This window comes from Gigantopelta aegis, chromosome 15, assembly GCF_016097555.1.
Source record: "Gigantopelta aegis isolate Gae_Host chromosome 15, Gae_host_genome, whole genome shotgun sequence".
Lineage (NCBI taxonomy): Eukaryota > Metazoa > Mollusca > Gastropoda > Neomphalida > Peltospiridae > Gigantopelta > Gigantopelta aegis.
This window is the reverse complement of record NC_054713.1, coordinates 26,746,492-26,767,657: the sequence shown is the minus strand read 5'-3', so window position 1 is coordinate 26,767,657 and position 21,166 is coordinate 26,746,492. Positions and strand designations below refer to the sequence as shown.

At 37.0% G+C, this 21,166-nt stretch overlaps 1 protein-coding gene across 4 annotated transcripts in view; it reads left to right on the top strand.

Annotated features, from left to right (window-relative positions):
• Positions 1-4,860: 4,860 nt before the first annotated feature.
• The window catches only part of LOC121389616 (tumor necrosis factor receptor superfamily member 6B-like), a 27,743-nt gene continuing 11,437 nt past the window's right edge, over positions 4,861-21,166 (top strand). The window contains exons 1-4 of one of the 4 annotated variants that reach the window (XR_005960093.1): positions 4,861-4,938; positions 6,416-6,721; positions 14,487-14,557; positions 17,893-18,247. Coding sequence is in view for 3 of the 4 variants with exons in the window: in XM_041521256.1 (XP_041377190.1) it covers positions 4,935-4,938; positions 14,487-14,557; positions 17,890-18,247 (433 nt within the window). In the remaining variant the exon portion in view is untranslated. Of the gene's footprint in view, positions 4,939-6,270; positions 6,722-14,486; positions 14,558-17,889; positions 18,248-21,166 lie in introns of those variants that run through there. The other 3 variants (XM_041521257.1, XM_041521256.1, XM_041521258.1) reach the window with 3 other exon arrangements.

Below are 21,166 nucleotides of genomic sequence, written 5' to 3'. Positions count from 1 at the left end.
CCAGGCCAATTCTGATTTTGGAATAAATAGCTAGGATTTAGAGATATCTAGGAGAACGAATTAGGACGGCTCCAGGGGATCACGAACGTAGTCCGTTAGGACTTGGTAAATATCATTTCTGCTCTGTGTATAACCTTGATGTGATTGATGTGACTTTAAATATTTTAATACTGTATTATACCAATATTCTTTAGACAGTGTCTTCGGTCATCTGACGAAGTAATCGTAGACTTTTTGTTCTAACATTATATGAGTATTTGGTAATATAAAGCTTAGCCAGTCATCCTAGAAGACCCTAGGTAAACTGTAGGTTATTGTCTTTATTGTGATAGGTACCAGTATTAATTTTGTGTTACAGATTACTGAAAGAGTAGTTAAGGGTTAATTAAAAATTAACCCGTTAGGAATAGAGCTGTAATTCCTTTATTAATTAAGTTCCCCTGCAAGCGTTTCTAAATTATCACACGTTACTGAACGAGTAGTAAGGGTAATTAAAAATTAACCAGTTAGGAATGGTGTTGTAATTCCTTTATTAATTAACTTCTCCTGTAAGCGTTTCTCAATTATCACACGTGTGGGTTTGGTGTAACGGTGAAGTGATTCGCATATTGTGTAACTAGACACCTAGAGATTAACTAATTAAGTGATCAGTTCTGGGTTGTTATTATTGCTGTTATTAATTTACTACTACGGCTGTACATTTGTCAGCGTAGATTAATACAGATTCCAAAGTGTATTGTGTTTTTGTTGTGTTTTCTAGAGAACTAACGTGCTATAATAATATATACTTTATATAAGATCGTATCTCTGATCATACCTAGAGACGAGCCATACTAGGGTTAACAGCCTGTTACAGAGAGATCTAATAGATATACAGTTAGGAGAGATATTTTGATAATCGTGTTTTATTCAGTTACGGGAATTATAGAATCCCCGTGACAGATATTATTAAAATACATGACGAATAATAAAAGTCCAGGTGTATACTGCAGAGTTCTTTAAGGTTTTCTGGATAGATTTGGGACATTTTATTAATAGATCTTTAAACTACAGTTTTATGAAGGGTGAACTTTCAGTTACACAAAAGTTAGGTATGATTAAAGGAGACAAGTCAAAACGGTTTCTAAAAAATTGGCGGCCCATCTCTCTTTTGACTGTTGTTTATAAAATGGCCTCAGCCTGTATTGCTAATCGTATTAAGAAAGTTTTGCCTCACCTTATTAATGAAGATCAAAGTGGCTTTATGGCTAATCGGTATATAGGATATAACATAAGAGTTTTATATGATGTTATGGCATACACTGAAACTCATAATATTCCGGGGCTACTTCTATCCATCGACTTCGAAAAAGCATTTGATTTCATCTCTTGGTCCTTTATACATAAAACATTGACATTTTTTGGATTTGGCGAATCCATTAAAAGATGGATACATGTTTTTTATAATGATATAAAAGCTAGTATAATCGTAAATGGGAAAATGTCATCAAGCTTTAAAATTATGAGAGGCTGTCGTCAAGACGACCCTTTGTCTCCATATATGTTCCTATTATGTGCAGAAATACTAGCAGGAATGGTTCGAAAACAAAATTAACATTAAGGGTACAGAGATCAACAACCAGGAATTTCTTATTTCTCAATATGCGGATGACACGATTTTTTTTTTATTGGATGGTAGTAGATGTAGCTTTGAAAACACTATTGATGTATTAGACAGCTTTGCCGGCATATCTGTACTAAAAATAAATTACACCAAAACGCAAGCAGTATGGTTTGGCTCAATGAAAAAAAATTTCAAAAAAATTCCTTTCATATATTAATATAGAATGGAATCCAAAGATCTTTAAAATACTGGGAATAACATTTTCCACTAATTTAGAAGATATGACATCGTTGAACTATGACGGAAAGTTTTTGGAAATACAGCAAATTATAAACAAATGGATGAAGAGAGTCATAACTCCATTTGGTAGAATTGCTATTTTGAAATCTCTATTGATATCAAAATTAAACTACCTACTCCTAACTCTGCCAAACCCATCAGATAATTACCTGAAAAGTCTTAAAAGAATCTTGTTCAAATTTCTGTGGAACAATAAACCGGATCGAATTAAAAGAAAAATAGTTTGTAAGGCAATTAAGGATGGGGGTCTAAGAATGTTAAATATCTTTCGTTATGTAGAAGCTCTAAAATTAACATGGATAAGAACAAATTTAAAAGTGGAATCCAAATGGAAGGATCTCTTAATACACTCTAACCCAAGACTTAAATATATCTCATTGTTTGGTAATAAATTTCCACATTTAATTGCAAAGAGTATGAATAATTATTTTTGAAAAGACTGTGTTAAAGCATATGGTATTTTTTCAGCAGCTTCTAAAGTAACCTCCACAAAAGAATTCCTGTCGGAACCTCTATTATATAACACTAACATAAAAATCGGAGGAAAGACTTTCTTTAAATAATTATGGTTTGATAAGGATATTTTGCAAATCTGTGATTTCTACTGTGAATCTGGCCAGTTTATATAATTTTCAGATTTCAAACGGCTCTACCAGGTGGAGACATCATTTGTAGAATTTTATGGTATAATTGCAGCTATTAAGAAATATCTAAGGAACATAAATATAGGCATTGTAGAATCTAACATTTCAGATGATGACATGGTTAGTATAACAAAATTGAATGGGGTTTTGAGAGGTCCTAAGGTGAATTATTATATTCTGGATGCAACGGATGTGGTTAAGAGGTCCCATAACAGATGGAATGATATTTTAGCAGTGAAACTAAAATGGGAGAAAATTCATATTAAAGTACATGTATTTAGTATTACTTGGGATACAAAATTGAGATGGTTTCAATTTAGATTAATAAACCGAATTCTTACCACAAATCTCTGTACATTTTGTGGTAAAGAAAAGGAAACTTTTATCCATTTGTTTTGGAAATGCTCAGTAGTACAAAGCTTCTGGACTTCTTTTTGGGATTGGTTGACCGCATCTTGTACACACATAAACAATATGACTGAGCTTAGAACTTGTTCTGTTTGGTGTTAAAAAAACTATAAGGACTGACACAGTTTTTGATTTGCTATTACTTTATTCAAAACACTTTATACGTAGACAAATAACACTAAATAACAAACTAAATATAAACCATTTGTTGAAGTTAAGACTAAGATATATAATAGAAAGGGAAATTTCGTTCAGTGAAAGCAGACATAATAAATTTAATACCAGGTGGGCTAACTATCATTGTCTTTTTCGTGAAAACAGCTAGTAAATTAACTTGTACTCCAACTTTCGACGGCTCAAAAAAAAAGACCAAAAAACCCCAAAAAAACCCCAAACTTTTATATGTATATTTTTCAACTTTTTACAATAACTGTACAGTTGCCATACATTACGTGTACAGATATGGTGTACAGATATATCTTTGGATGTCGTGTGAATGTGTGAGTGAAAGTTGAGTTAAAAAACACTTTAAAAAATCACAGATGTTAAAATCAATTCCTGGTCATGTTGACCACCTGCCCTTGTTTTCCCCTGGATGGGGGTAGGCACAGTGTAACAGGGAATCTTTGAATAAAACAAATATTAATAAAAAAAAAATTAAAAACCACTTTGATCACGCAAAATTAAGGTGCTCATTACTCGCGTTAAACAATGTGGTGAATACTGAACTCCACTGAGACAGACACACATCTGCAAGCTTGCGTATACACGCACAGCTTAACTTCATTTAGCTAAAAATTCTTACGTGCAAAAATTATTTTATACAAACAAAAAGGGCACTTGAACATTATGAAGGACAGATCCCCCTGACCTCCCTCTGGTCGCTAGATTAGATCGGGTGGTCAAAAAGAAATTAGATAAAATCGGTGGCCTGACTCGGGATCGAGGGGTGTTGGGGTGTGGGGTGTGGGGTGTAGAGTTGAAAATGAGCAGAATTTTTAAAATAGCAATTAGTAAAACAGTTAATAGAATTTTAAAAAAGAAAGAAAAAAGTTACAAGCCAAAATAATATATATCTTTGGATGTCAAGCCAAAAAATTTGAGCATTTTAGAAAGACAGTCCAAAAATAAATAAGAGAAAGAAGAGAGGCTCGGACTATTTAATAATATTTTTTAAAAAGAAGTAATTTAGACATAAACTTTTGAACGAAGGTTTAAAAGTTTAAAGTCCGATCTATATGTCCACGTGAGTGGTCTCGTTAAGGCCGTTTGGGTGCACAGCTTGTAGGGACGAGATGGGTTGCATCTGACAGTCATTAGATGTTGAAGGTGTAGTGCTGTGCTGAAATACAGATCTTGAGAAGCCGGACCCGTCTACCAAAATGGGACTTATCTGATAATTACCCATTAGCCCGGGTAGGCTACTGTAACTGTAGATTTGACATCCAATAGCCGATGATTAATACAGCAATGTGCTCTAGTGGTGTCGTTAAACAAAACAAACTTTTAACTGACTGTAGGGCCTAGAGGGCTAGATATTGAGCCCCAAATGTCCGCCTAGCCCTGATCCATATGTATTATGTACAAACGTAACAAAGCCAAATGAAAACAAGGGTGTGAAGAGTGACTGTCGTCGACCTTAGGTCATCGTACAATGTACTGAAATAACAAAAATAATACATGTTCCCCATAATTTTTATGGACTGCGGGATAAAAAATAATAACTAGTTACTGACTGTTCAGGTCAAATACAAATGTACCCGAAGGCAAAATTGAAGCAAGTTTACAACAACTCGGATATATCCGAGCAAACAAGTTTACAACTCGGGTATATCCGAGCAAACAAGTTTACAACTCGGGTATATCCGAGCACATCCGAATACAAAATGAGACCCGTATGTATTCTATACCTAGTGCTGACATAAGTTCCTGTCTCAGTCTTGTCTCGTGACTTGGTCTGGTCTGATAGGTGTTTTACAATGCGTGAGTACAGACAACTTTTATTGACTTTATTAACACTAACTTATCTAATTTAAAAAATGCTGTCTCTTCACGCTGGTAATTTCAACTATTTTAAGTTGGGGAAAGTGCCTAAAAGGCACCCCCTTAGGCTTAACATTGATGACGTGTAGGCTACCATCGACGTCCCAAACTGCGTTCACCTAACGACAAAAACACGAATACGATATTTACGGAAATATTATTCTACATTTTCCAGCTACGATACCTGAAACATAATGGACTGCAATCAATTAACGTTAAAAAAAAAATCAACAATATGGATGTAAAACAAAATCATGGTAAAATTAATGGTTTTAAAGGTGGAAAAATATCCGCCCGGCCCCCCCTTCCTCTAACCCTAACCCTAACCTTAACTCCAACCCCAACCCCAACCCTAACCCTAACCCCAACCCTAACCCCAACCCTAACCCCAACCCTAACCCTAACCCTAACCCTAACCCTCAACCCTAACTAAAAATAATAATGTAGGGGACCGGGCGGATATTATACCGAAAAACCTCATAAATGAACGACATGCCGATGAACTGTTCACGAGAAAACAAAATGAATGGAATTTGAAGCATAACGCAGTTAGGGACGTTGACGATACATCTCGAAAGTCTATGTTTATAACGACACAAACTTTGACAGCAGGGGCATGGCTAGGGAGCTGAAGCAAATGGTCCGCTTTCAGAACTGAACTAAAACATACAGGTTTATACATATGGAGTTTCTGGTGGTGCAAAAACAAAATAGAAAAGGGTCCACTTGGTTCATATTCGAACACCCCCCCCCCCCCCCAGGTCCAGATCATGCTACGCCCCTGGACAGCCGATTTAATTAATAATCATGTTTGGATCCTGGGAATGATAGGTGTATATTATTTTCTGTTCTTAAATAATGACAGAAAAATAGGATTAAGCTAGGATTCCATGTGTCCGTAGTGCGTGATGCGCAATGCGTTTTGCCCGTTTCCATGTATCCGTATATATTCATCTGCGTGAAACTACTTTGTCCTTTTGGAGCAAGACTGGAGAAAAGAATAGGTGTGTATTTTGTGAATATGGCTTGCAAAATATGGTTTAAGTGTAGTTATTATCACAAAATTATTGTTACTGTATGAAAATATTATATGACGGATGTCTGGCTTCTAGTGTGTGGGTGCAACTTTTAATAACTTTTAATACTTCGATGTTTACTCAAATCATACCGTAATCTACCTCCAAAAAATATCAATATTCCATCTCCCCCACTGAAGGAATAAAATGTTTATATTCTTTAGAAAAGGGCACCCACCCCAACACCATCGACTTGGATCCGCTGACATTTAACAAACTGGCTTATCATAATTATGCTGCATATACACGTACATATATAAGTTTCTGTGTATTGCGTTTATATTTTTTGTTGAATGTTATTTTTACGGAACATTATCTATAGTAGACTTTATCTTTTGTAGTGAAGTCATGCCTCCCTGCTGGTCAAAACTAGCGCGTTTAAGAAGAGAGGTTTAAGAAGATGAAAATATGTTGCTCGAAGGAAACATAAGTGCTGGGTCCATGCAATATTGAAACAGAGAAAAATATTTGGAACGTACCATCATCTGGTTAAAGAACTTGAGTTGGATTCAAAAGTATTCCAACAATACTTTCGTTTAAGCAGGGAACAATTTCAGCAAGTTTTGTTGCATTTAGAGCCACACTTTGTCAAAATAAACCTAAAGAGAAACCATCAGTCCAACGGAACGACTTACAATTTGTTTGAGGTAATAACATAAACATACACATGTATATATTTTGTTAAGTTCTGTTTATTTGCAAAAACATGTAATACAAATATCAAAATTATACAATGACTGTAGTATGAACTGTTTCCTGAAAATCATGAATAGTGAGCATTTGCCATCCTGGCCCTATTGCATCTAAAATACCGAATGCAAACGTTACAGTGCTCTATACATTAAGGTTGCCATAATAAAGAAACATATTAATTCCTGTCTCGGTTGTTTAAACCGGCCTCGGTGGCGTCGTGGCAGGCCATCGGTCTACAGGCTGGTAGGTACTGGGTTCGGATCCCAGTCGAGGCATGGGATTTTTAATCCAGATACCAACTCCAAACCCTGAGTGAGTGCTCCGCAAGGCTCAATGGGTAGGTGTAAACCACTTGCACCGACCAGTGATCCATAACTGGTTCAACAAAGGCCATGGTTTGTGCTATCCTGCCTGTGGGAAGCGCAAATAAAAGATCCCTTGCTGCTAATCGGAAGAGTAGCCCATGTAGTGGCGACAGCGGGTTTCCTCTCCAAATCTGTGTGGTCCTTAACCATATGTCTGACGCCATATAACCGTAAATAAAATGTGTTGAGTGCGTCGTTAAATAAAACACTTCTTTCAGTTGTTTAACTCGGTCATAGCCATGCCAAGAACATCTGATGTTTCCCTCTCCACACTGGGGAAGTGCTCGTTTTCATAGTGATTACTTTGTGGTGAGCACTGATATAAGGGAACGCACTGCTGAAGAGTGCTGGAGGGAGATATTATGCAATGTGTTTGAGGCTGCACACATGCTTGCATTGGAGGAAGAGGCATAATAGTTTGGGGTGGCAAATGCCTATTCTCTGCATTGAAGAACAACTGTGCAATCTGAAATTGCACCACTCCTTTAACACGTGATTTCTCGACTTCCTGTGACCGTATTGTCTGCGTGATGCGTATTGGAACGATCATCGAGGAGTTCTGAATTAACGCATCATGCATTACGCATCACGCATTATGTACACATGGAATCGCTTCAATTGAATTCAATAGAAACCGTTATTAGCGCATAACGCACTACGCATAGCGCACTACGGACACATGGAATCCTAGCTTTAGGCATAAAGTGGGCCTTTTGTGAACACCGGGTTCACAAGAACAGGATTCGCACGCATCCTGGAAAACCCTGGAAGGTGCTTCTTAGAAGCACTCCTCTGTTCACAAGACACACCCCATCATATTTTGTATTACTCCAATGGTTACAAAAGGCCCACTCTAGTCTCTCATCTCTTAAACAACACTTCATTCTTATTAGACTTCAATAACCAAAATGTGTTATTGTAAATTCATGTCACAATAAAAATTTGTAACATTTAACATTTCCTGGTCGTATACTTACAGATATAACTACATTTGCTATTTAACAACACGAGTCACAAAGAGAAAACTCATTGCCACATGCTTCACGACTGGCACTGTAGCCAATCTTCTGTCGGTGGATGACTGTACTTCTCGTGACAGTAAATACCAAAATATGCATACGTTGCTTTCTTACCATCTTAATACCCTTTACCTACCCTTGCTCCATTACGTGTTTGACTCTTGTCTGAGCAGAGAACCCACCTCTGGTGACTAAGTTTCTTTTTAGCCTTATCCTTTCTCCTACCAAAATGTCAGTATAGATATGTATGCAGATGACACAACATTACACACATCTGGCAGACATTTGTCTGTAATAGAGGCTATGTTACAAACAAACTTAGATGCCTTAAACTCTTGGTGCATCAATAATAATATGTCTATAAACCCATCTAAAACTATATGTATGTTAATTGGTACAGAGCAAAAATTGGGCCAAACTGGTCAGTTGCAACTAAATATCAATAATAACCCTATATCACCTGCTTATTGCCAGAAACATTTAGGACTCTGTGTTGATCAAAATCTTAGCTGGATATAGTATCTGGTGTGCCTCAATGCTCTATTCTTGGACCTATTTTATTTCTTGTGTTTATAAATGATCTTCCATTTTCTACCCAAAATGTCAGTGTAGATATGTATGCAGATGATACGACATTACACACACCTGGCAGACATTTGTCTGTAATAGCCATTCCCAGTCTGGAGCTCCACGCGGTAAGACGTGTTTGTTTCGCTTGTGCACACTGCACGTGCTTTCGTGTGCTCGACTTGGGGGTCCTTCATTTCGTTGTTTTTGTCATCGAAATGAAGTTTTCTACTGGGATGTATGCGGCCATTGGAACTGATTGAACGCGGGAACGCTTCTCGTTTCGACAGTCTGCACCACCAGGTTGGATTCTTTTTCAGCGAGTTTCCTCGCCTCCACGTTTTTCTCAGTCTGACTATGTTGACTTGTTTTTTCGTGACTCGTATGACGGCCATTCTGCAGAACGCCACGGTTGTTCGCGTTTAGTCTCTACATGTCCGAGCCTGTCCTAGCAGCACTGGAAGATTGACCGCCCCACTCTAAGAAGAAATAGGAAGCGGGGTCGGCCCCTACTACTCTTTTTCTAGACTTTACATTGTTTTATAGTGATACCATCTCGTATCCTCTGGAGTCGGGCCCGTCCGCACCACTATACCAACCCATGACGACTGGACTATACCCTAGTCTGATACTCTACTCGTTCAGACGGATTCCGGCTTCTCAAGATCTGTATTTCAGCACAGCACTACACCTTCAACGTCTATCGACTGTCAATCTAGGGGTTTTCTTGACGGGATGCAACCCATCTCGTCCCTTTAAGCTGTGCACCCAAACGGCCTTAACGAGGCCACTCGCGTGGACATATCGATCAGACTTTAAACATTTAGATCTGCGTTCAAAATTTTATGTCGAAATTACTTCTTTTTTGTAATATTATTAAATAGTCCGATACTCTCTTCTTTCTCTTATTTAATTTTGGACTGTCCTTCTAAAATGCTCCAAATTATATAAATATTCGGCCGAGCAGTCAATTCTTTTTTATTTTTGGCTTGTAACCTTTTTCTTTTTTTTCTTTAATTTATTAACTTTTTTACTAATTGCTATTTTCAAAATTCTGCCCATTTTCACCTCCCCCCTCCATCCCGAGTCAGGCCACCGATCTTATCGGAGGTCGGACTCGGGATGGGCGTGTTCGAAACCCTAGTGGTATATGGGCACGTTAAACTAGTTATCATCATCTGTAATAGCTGCTACGTTACAAACTTAGATGCCGTAAACTTTTGGTGCATCAATAATAATATGTCTATAAACCCATTTAAAACTACATGTATGTTAATTGGTACACAGCAAAAATTGGGCCAAATTGGTCAGTTCAAACTAAGTATCAATAATAATCCTATATCACCTGCTTATTGCCAAAAACATTTACCGGTAAGACTCTGTTGTGATCAAAATATTAGCTGGAACACACAAGTTGATCACATTTGTTCACAAGTTTCATATAAACTGGCTCTTTTGAGATGAATTGGCAAATTTCTCACCCCAGAATCAAAATCTCTATTCTATAATGCATAAATTCTTCCCATATTTGATTATGGGTCAGTAGCATGGGGTCACTGCAATAAAACATACGTTGACAGATTAATAAAGCTACAAAAAAGAGCGGCTAACTCCTTCAGCAGATCTCTTGAAGGAATTACAGTGGTTGCCTTTTGATTATAGGTGCACATACCATACGGATACATTAGTATATAAGGCATTGAACAATCTGACACATGTATATATAAGTGATTATTTCATACCATAATCAGGCTCAAATAAATATAACCTGAGATCAGCAACACATAATCTTGTATTGCCAAGACCCAACACTGAATTGTATAAACACATCTTCAGATATTCCGGTGTTGAAACATGGAATACAATCCCAGATTCATTTAAAACAGTGTATCCTTACCTTCATTTAAAAGACAATATAAAAAATTCATAACAACACTGGCTCTTGAAAATGTTTAGTAAAATAAACAATCTGCATTTTATGTTAATTAAAGTTAATGGAAATACTAATTAACAACTAAATCACAACAGCTTACTAGTAATATGTTCATAAAACGCACACCTCTGTTCTTAAAACGCACACCCACTGTGTGTTTTAAGAACAAAAGAGGTGTGCGTTTTGAGCACAATTAGCACACTTTTAGTTTAGAAGAGCATTGCTTAAATATGGAGACTCATTTTATTTGATTTATTGCAAAAATATGCACAAAAGAGATTGCTTATGATCGACACCCTTTATGGCAGATATCACAATTTGAAATTATCTAAAAATAGTAAAAAAAAGTATCAAATTACATATCTGTTTCTTAGTTAGTGCCACTGCTTTTTTGGCTATCAATATGCATTGCACAAGGTTATAGAACATGTGAACAAACTTTTTATGATGTACATGTAATTATAACATCAGTCTTTCGGAAAATGCACGAAAATGGCAGTGGGCTTCTTGGGCACTTTCCCCTAGTAATGTAGACATCCATGAGTGACAAAAATAAAAGTGATGGGGCCTATCACTGTATGAATGGAACTGGTTTAAGTTTTTATTTTTTTAAATTTTTCCGGAAGCTGTGACTGTTTAGTTAAACTTAATGTTTGTTTTGTTTAACGACACCACTAGATCACATTGGTTCATTCATCATCGGCTATTGGATGTCAAATATCTGGTAATTTTGACATAGCTATAGTCTTAGAGACGAAACCTGCTACATTTTTCCATTAGTAGCAAGGGATTATTTTATATGCACCATTCCACCGACAGGATAGCACATACCATGGCCTTTGGTACACCAGTCGTGGTGCACTGGCTGTGACAAGAAATAGCTCAATGGGCCCACTGACGGGGATCGATCCCACATTGACTGCACATCAACCACGCACTTACCACTGGACTATGTCCCGCCCCTCTGTGACAGAACTTTTGGAAGTTTTAGTGCGAGTAAGTTTGACCATATTTATCTTCCTTTTAAGTATAAACACAAAATATAAATTAATATTCTTGGAAAAACAGTCCATCCAAAATTAGCATGATCAAATTTTATAAATAAAAAATGATAGACATATTCAAACATTTTATTCATCACTATCGGTCAAAAATCATTAAAATATAATTTAAAAAAAAATCCATTTTGACTGCTAAATTGAAAGCAGATTGTGTACACACAGGGCCGTACCCTCTTTGGGGGGGGGGGGGGGGGGGTCGCAGGGGGAATCTTCCTTTTTTTTTTTACTCCAGAAAATAGCATACACATCTTAGGGTTTAATTTGTATAGTGTTTTATTTGTTTATAAAAAGTAGTGCCTCCCCCTAGGATTTTGATTAATTAATCAATGTGCTCCAGTGGTGTCATTAAACAAAACAAACTTTTTTCTGTTTGTTTTTTTGTGCCAGAGTACTTACTCGAGTACTCGTGGCGGCCCAATATCCCTATACAATTTGAAGCATAAGGCTACTTGACACAGTGATAGTCTGACGACACCCTATGTGTTTTAAATCACAGCTATAATAAAATGTCCATTTATTCTTTGAAAAATAAGTTTGTTTTGTTTAACGACACCATTAGAGCACACTGATTTATTAATCATTGGCTATTGGTTTGGTATTTTTGTCATACAATACGATGCAACAGGGCACTTGTAAGAACTTGTAAATTAAAACTTTAAAAGGTACTATTCTAGGGACGGTTCAGTCCAGGTAGGGCAGTTATACATAAATAAATAAAAAAAAGCCCGATACAAAGGGGCACTTGTAAATTACAGCTTTAAAGGGATATATTCTAGGGACGGCTCGGTCCAGGTAGGGCAGATATACATAAAAATTACAGAGGCTATTGTTCATTTTTAATTTTGAAAATCTATACAATTTCAAAGCAAAAACTTTTAGGCTTTCATTATGCAACTTTGATCATGCAAAATTAAGGTGCTCATTACTCGCGTTAAACAATGTTGTGAACACTGAACTCCATTGAGACTCGGTAACACGGACACACATCTGCAAGCTTGTGCAGTGGCGGATCCAGAAAATCCATTGTGTGGGCATGTGCAATGACTTGATGCGGAATGCTAAAGGAAAATTAATATATAATAAAATTATAACTTTCGCAAAATTTAGTGGGGGGCAGGGCCCCTGGGGCTTCCCCTTAGATCCACCTCTGTTGCGCATACAGGCACAACTTAACTTCATGTAGCTAAAAGTGCTTAATGTGCAAAACAATTTTTATACAAACAAAAAGGGCACTTGAACATTTTGAGGGTACTTGAAGGGTTTTTTGGGAGGGTTGTTAATTATTAATTAAAAATAATTAAAAAACAATCAATTTTGACTGCTAAATTGAAAGCAGATTGTATACACAAAGGGCTGTACCCTCGGGGGGGGTGGGTGGGGGATTTCACTTCTTTTTTTTTTACTCCACAAAATAGCATACACATCTCGGGGTTTAATTTGTATAGTGTTTCATTTGTTTATAAAAGGTAGTGCCTCAGCCCTAGGATTTTGATTAATTAATCAATGTGCTCCAGTGGTGTCATTAAACAAAACAAACTTTTTTTTCTTCTTTTTTTTTGTGCCAGAGTACTCGAGTACTCGTGGTGGCCCTATAACCCTATACAGTTTGCAGCACAAGTTAATTATTACATGAAATTATTTCAAAATTTGCAATTGGCGAATTTGGCAAGTGCCAGAGCTAGCCTTGTTGTCTTTCTTATCAAGACCACTATATGTATGTACATTTGTATGTATATATGTTAGAAAACTGTGTACATGTAAATAGTCGAGACTGGTCTAACGGCCACCTGTATGTTATGTCTTTCTTATCAAGACCACTATATGTATGTACATTTGTATTTGAATATGTTAGAAAACTGTGTACATGTAAATACAGTCAAGACTGGTCTAACGGCCACCTGTATGTTATGGCCACCTGCCCATAACAGCCACCATAAATCCCACCCAGTGCATTTCCTTCTTTATTTTACCTGTATATAACAGCCACCTGTTCAATGCGGCCAGTGGCCACTATTTTTGACCAAAATGAATGGTTGAACCTGCTATAACAGCCACAAAAGTACAATGACCACTATTTTTTGTCCAAAATGGACAGTTGAACTTGCCATAACGGTCACAAGATAAATACATCTACTGACCTGTCCCAGTCACAATATAAAGTTATTGTTTTACTTAAGTCAGAACAACACGTCATTAATCGTATTTGCATCTTATATCTGTATGATATGGTTGGTAATTTAATTTGCAAGGTGACTTGTTATTCGTTGAAGTAAGTCAAGCCATAGGGTTTAACGTGCACATTCAGAGCAAGCTGTTTTAGCGCACGCCTGTCATGGGCACATGTGCCGGCCTTTTGTTAATGTAGGATTTCTTACTTGCAACCTTTTGCATGTTGTGCACTAATTTAATAGGTAACAGAATGCAGTGGAAAGCAATAGATGATAAATGACTTTTTCAAAAAGCGTATGTCAATAAAATGTTATAAATTTATGCTTTGTATAACATTTTCTTTGAATAACATTTTTATGTAGTAAAAAATATGTTTTTCTCTATTTTAAATTTTTGTGACGTCTGTTGATACTCTATGCATTCCAGTTTAGTAATGTTTTGGGGTTTTTTAGTAAATTATTTTATAGGTAATTTCCTTTATCTGTATATAACAGCCACCTGTCCATAACGACCACTATTGCCAGGTACCTTGAATGGTCGTTATATACAGGTTCGACTGTATTGTGTTTGTTTTTAATTTGCACTATTCTTTCCTAATGTTGCAGGAACTGGTGATAGAATGCTGACTTTCACAATATTATTCTTAAGTGCAGTCACAACTTGTGGCTTCAATGAGGTAAATTACCCAGTCTTTTAAAGTTATTTTGTTTGTCTTACACATAATACAGTGCATGATTTGATATGCTGGTGCGAGACATAGCCCAGTGGTAGAGCGCTCGTCTGATGCACAGTAGGACTCTAGGATCGATCCCCATCGGTGGGCCCATTGGAGTATTTCTTATTCCAGCTGGTGCCCCACAACTGGTATATCAAAGGCCATGGTATGTGCTATCCTGCCTGTGGGATAATGAACAAAAAATATCCCTTCTACTATCGACACCATAAGAGTACATTGATTAATTAATCATCGGCTAGTGGATGTGAAACATTTGGTAAATCTGACTCAGAAGAAACCTGCTACATTTTTTCTAATGCAGCAAGGGACCTTTTATATGCAATTTCCCACAGACAGTAAAGCACATACAACGGCTTTTTACCAGTAGTAGTGCACTGGTTGGAATGAGAAAAAGCCAATCAGTTGAATGGATCCACCAAGGTGGTTCGATCCTGCAATGCAAGCACCTCAAGCGACACTCAACTGACAGAGCTAAATCCTGCCTCATGTTACACCAATCAGGGTTTTCGCCAGAAAAAAAAAATTGGGTACGTAGTTATGAGTTTATGATTGCGGAGCATGCAGACAAAGCCTGCCACGGGCATCTTATTGGGAGGGGGGTCTGGGGATCCTCCCCCAGAAAAAAAAATGGATTTGTAGATGTCCGGAGAAGCAATTTCCCGGCATTTGGAGTCTGAAATCCATGCGAGCTCATGGTGATATTTTCCAGGTTTCGTAGGAGAATGAATGACGAATGTAACAGTCAGCAGGAAATTTGTAAACTTGCCTTCATATTTTTAAAATTAATTATCCAATTATTCATGAAGTAGGCTGCGTTCAGTAACAGCGAATGATGGAAATTTACCCGCACTATTTTGACTGTTCTCGAAAAGGTCATTCGGTTTCATGTGTTGAGTGAAAAAAACACACAAAAAACCAGTCTAGCAAACGTAAGCCACAAACGGTTGGCTGAAATTTAGCCAATGGGATCAGGTTAAAATGGAACCACTACAAAAAACGAACCATTTTCGTTGGAGAAAACGGAACCAATTTTGCAAAAACTTATCTCAAAGTATTGGCTCAGTATGATTAGAACGGTAGCCAGCCTTTTAAACATATAATAAACAGGAACCATTCATAACTACCCATCCTGCCCTCTCATGTGCAGGTCTACACCGAAGTACAATTATTTAACGTTTTAAACAAACATTTTTATTTTTTATTTTGCCCTAACCCGAACCAGTTACACTGGTACATTTTGATCGAGTATGTCATGAACCCCCTCCCTCCCATACCCTCTTTGCGTGTGATATTCAACCCCTCCCATTCATGGCGCGTACATATTTTATTTAGATGTCCGATTACATATTAACATCATAAAAGTAACAACAAAAAGGTTTACAGCGTCAATACATTGTATTTGTGTCATTAGTTTTATTTTATTTGTTCTTTTTATGAACTTAAAAAACAACAACTCGCCCATCAAGATAAAATACATTTCACATATAAACAAATGACAGAAAATTTTCAAGCACATGAATGTATAAATTAAATATATTAATTATAGTTGATCTTACGTAACCTACAGCAAGTGCTACTCATACTTAATTATGGATTCATGTAATGAAATTACTATCAATAATGTATTAAGCACTCCAGGAAGACAAGCATAATTATAAACATTTTTTAAATTATTTTATTTATTTATTGGGGGGGGGGGGGGGGAGGGCAGACATAAAAAGAACCTTGTTTTCATTTTAGCCATAGACTTTGGCGCCGTTTCAGTCAACGCTAGGTTCCGTTTTGTCTAATGTTTACACTTAGAGCCGTTTTGGCACGGTTTCGTTCCAATGCGCAGAATGTTATCAGCGCATGCGCATTTCGTGACCCAGTTGCACATGATGGACATCTTTTCACTTTCTATTTTAGTTCAAGAGAATGTATTGTTTAAACAAAGGACATAGTTTTTCTCCAAGTCTTTGTTGAAGACTTAAAACCCCAAAGTGTGAGACTGATATGGACTGTATATATCGCGTGTCCAAAAAAAAGAAGAAGGAATTATTTGGATACGTAATTTTACCCTAGAATTATTTTTGGGTACGTAATTTTACCAGGTTACCCTGCTGGCAGAAACACTGCCAATGCATAATGATTTCACAGTGAGAAAGTATGATTATTATTTCCCTTGTTGTCTTCCTGCTGGGGTAATAAACATAAATATAGCAGACCTTGTTTATACCTAAAAATAATAAATCATGTACATGTATGTTTCCAAAGTTCTAATGTCATCATTCTCTACATAATAGCTGAAGCCTATTTTATTAATTCTAAACATATTGACCTACCTGTTAGGGTTTAAAAATTGTCCAAAACTTTGTTAGTTCATGGTTTATTTTATTTCATTTCATTTCAACTTATTTTCGTGCTTATATCCAATTAAGGTTCAAGCACGCTGTCCTGGGCACATACCTCAGCTATCTGGGCTGTCTGTCCAGGACAATGGGTTAGTTGTTAATTGTTAGTGGTTAATGAGAGAAAAGAGTGTGTAGTGGCCTTACACCTACAGGGTTTTATCATCTATGTTTTTAGACTCCAATAATGGACACCATGCATTCACCACCATTCTACCATGTCGTTTTCTATTCCCAATTTTGGAGTTAAAAATTCCCAATCTGAATGTAAATCTCCTTCACTTGACAATTAAACCTTCCCTCCCCAATAATGTTTTGTAATGCACAATAGATATATTTATAAACACAAGTACATGTATATACATATATATAGCATTACTTTTTAAATTCTAACTTGGCTTGGTAAGATGTTTTTGAAATGAAACTAAAAATTCTAAATTTTTGGTAACATAACACTAAAATTCCCAATTTCAAAGCCATGGGTGTCAAGTCAAATTTTAGATATAACACCCTGACCTACCCATTGAGTCATTAAAATTCGCTTTGGGTAGGAGCTGGCACCGGGCTGCAAACTCTGTACCTACCAGCGTTATGTCCGATAACTTAACCACGATGCCACTGAGGCCGATTTTATTTTATACTACTGCACCGTCTCTCAAAGGGAAGTAATTTTCCCACTTAATTTTGAATATTTGCTGTCTCAGTGTATTGGATGAGAAGTGATTTTCCTTGACATTTTTAGTATGTTCTCAAATTAATATTCCACAAAAAAATATATATTGTCAGTATACATGAAGGGACAGTTTGTCAAGATGGGGGAAGTACCTTTAATGTATATCTACCTGTATGTAGAGGCAATTAATATAAATTACTTCTTTTCAGAAGGCTGAAGATAATCCATATCAGTACAACGTCATTACTGATGGTGTAAAAACTACTTGTTACATGTGTCCACCAGGATATTATGTTTCTCAACATTGTACTAAGAACTTCAGTGATTCAACGTGTTCGCACTGTTCTCCAGGATATTTCCAGACAAACTATACCCAGGCAAGACGTTGTGAACAATGCCAAAAATGTAACAGTTGGCATCAAGAAACCAACATTAGCTGCACCTCCACTCACAATGCTGAGTGCAGATGCAAACTGGGTTACAAGTGGAAGCAGCATGATGCTTTTCTCCAGGAAGCAAGCTGTATGTGGACCGGAGACTGTCCGAAGGGTTACATCCCTAACTCGGGTAAGTTGGCCATTGGTTCTACTGATTCTGCTTTAATGTAGCCCTAGCCAAGGGATTTCCTCAGAGACATACGGTTTAGCTTCCCACAATGCCTTAAGTGTGTAACCTCCAGCCTTCAGATCTCACTAATGTGGGTACAACAGGTAGGGGTTTTGTTGGGTTTTTTTTTTAGCACAAAGAGGTCTTTCTAGAAGAATTTATTCGATGTCAAACATTTGGTAATTTTGACATTATGTTTTAGAGAGGAAACCTACATTTCTTTCCATTAGTAGAAAGGGATCTAGCACATACCTTAGCCTTTGATATAGTAGTTGTGGTACACTGACTGGAATGAGAAAGAGCCCAAAGGGCCCACCAACAGGGATCAATCCTAGACCGACCTCGCATCAAGCGAGTGCTTTACCACTGGGCTACGTCTCGCTCCAAGAGGACAATACGTTTAACGTAACTTAAAGGCATATTGTCACAGACCACTGACCTATTTAATGGTCTAACAAAGTATTACCTGAACAAAAATTATTTGATTTGTCCCTAAATGTACTTCCACCAACCATCTTCATAATCACCATACTCCATTTATTAATGACATTTTGTAAAAATAATTGAATTATGGCAGTGGTCCATAATTCAAAAACTAAAATTGCCAAGAGGGTTGACATGGATTTCACTCCATCATGGTTCAGTTAAGGTGATGCAGTAGCTAGATTTGGTTTCCAAAAATTAATGTAATTTTTAGTTGTTATCCATTTTTAGAGAAATAAGGTCCTTATAAATCCGTGACAGTATGCCTTTAAGTGTTGAAACCAGTGTGGCTCATGTAGCATGCCAGTCCCTTTGTCAAAATTTAGATAATCGCGACAATATCGAATACATGCAGTCTTTAATTATATGAATATCAGTGGAAAGTTTTTTGTGTTTTTTTTTGCCACTGTTAATCACTTCAACATTAAAATATTTAATTTTGTTTTAACAGCTACAAAGTTTCAGAACAAATATAGCCTAGCTGTTTAACTGGTTCCCAACCGTATCAATATGTTACGTAACATATATGTGTAAGTGTTAAAAACAGTGTGGCTGATGTAATGTGCCAGTTCCTGTTTAAATTTAGATCATCGTGATAATGTCGAATGCGCGGTCTGTTACGGACATCAGATAATAGTTAACCAGCCGCAAGTTTTTAGTTTGATCTATCTATCTAGTTTTGTTTTGTTTTTATTATTTTTCTTTATTATTTTTAATACATGTAGATGGTTGAGCAAATCTCATAACGTAACTTAAGTGTTAATTATTGTGCAGATGCAGCTATGTTACAAAGCAGGTTAGCATGCAGCATTGGGTGACTAAAAGCCAAAGGGTGCATAAAAAGATAGTGCAAGTCAATACTTAATGTGCATGGCAAATTGCTTCCCTCTATTTAGCAAATTTAAAATGGAAGGCAAATATTTTATGTTGTCGTTGGAAGATTTATTTTGTTAATAATGACGCAAGTACTTCAGTCGGGACTTACTGAGTACGGTAGGTTATACATTTTTGGTTTGTGTGACCATTTGTTACACTATTTCGGTTGAGAAACTGTTAAAACAGGGCGCAACAAGTTTTGAATGCCAGCTATATATAGAGGATATGTAACAATATTTGGACGTAGAAAGAACCACACTTTCTACGTCCCTTCGGACTACATAAAAAGACAGAAAAAAGCACTAAATTATTGACAAGAAGAAAAACAATGGATAAACATGTATATGCATTATACAGATAGAATAGTGGATCGATATAATATAATTATGCATGTAATATAAAGGAGACAGTTATTCAGTTAATTATGTGATTTAAGAAATATATATCATAGATAACTCTCGTTTTTGAATGCATGACTCCCAAAATAAAACCCTGTGAGTCATGATGACTCCCATTTTCCAGATGCTAGGTGGAACCCTCTCTAAGCACCTTAAATCAACTACTGCTATGTTTTAATTGGCAGTGTAGCTATCAACTTTTGGTTGTAACATCTTGTGGAACATTTCCTCATCCAGCCCTCTAAGTAAACTAGTCGGTGGCATTTCTCGGTTGTAACCGATTTGGTTTTTGCTATTTCCAAATTTGATTTAGAAGTCAAAAAGGTTGCTGATCGTACCAAAAACCTGATGAATGGATCATGCTAAAGGATTGCACTTGACATTGAAATTTTGCGTCACTAAATTTTACTGCATTTGAGTGTTTAGCAGAACCCATTTCTTCCCCGAGATACAATCCTGCAAGAGGTTAATACAGTAAAAATGATGTCAGTAATGCAGGCGTCACACTGTCCCGAAATTGACACCAGATGGCCATACGAATATGGAATTTTGAATTTCGGGCGAAGATTGCCCCGAACTTGGTCAACAGCCAATCAACAGCCGAAGCAAGTACGATGCCTACAGAAGGTCACACGATGGCACCCGAACCACACACGAAGGCAACACAAAGATGTGAATTTTTATTAAGTAGTTTACCCGCAGGACACACGAAGGCCACACGATGGCTACACAACGTCGTATTGAGAGTACGATGCGTTTGAACTAGGTCACGAAGGCGTCACGTGACCTCCTGATGGTATAAAACTTTCGGCTGACCGTGGGAAATCCAATTGCTGATCGGAGATTATTGGGAGCAGAACACACAGTACATTTCAACTTTATTTCAAATTTAATTCAGCTGTAATTCAACTTTAACATGCCACCCAAGACAGGGAGAGGCAGGGGGAAGAGGCTGGCTGGTAAATACAGAACTCAGAAGAGGAAAGCAGAGGAAACTGAGGATTTAGAGGTCCAAGAAGACAGCACTGGGTCTCCAACCAGAGAGAGAGAAGGAGGAAATCCAAGAAAGAAGCTCAGCAGTCCCAGCACAATGTGACCAAGGACAGCCTCCGCCAATATCTAA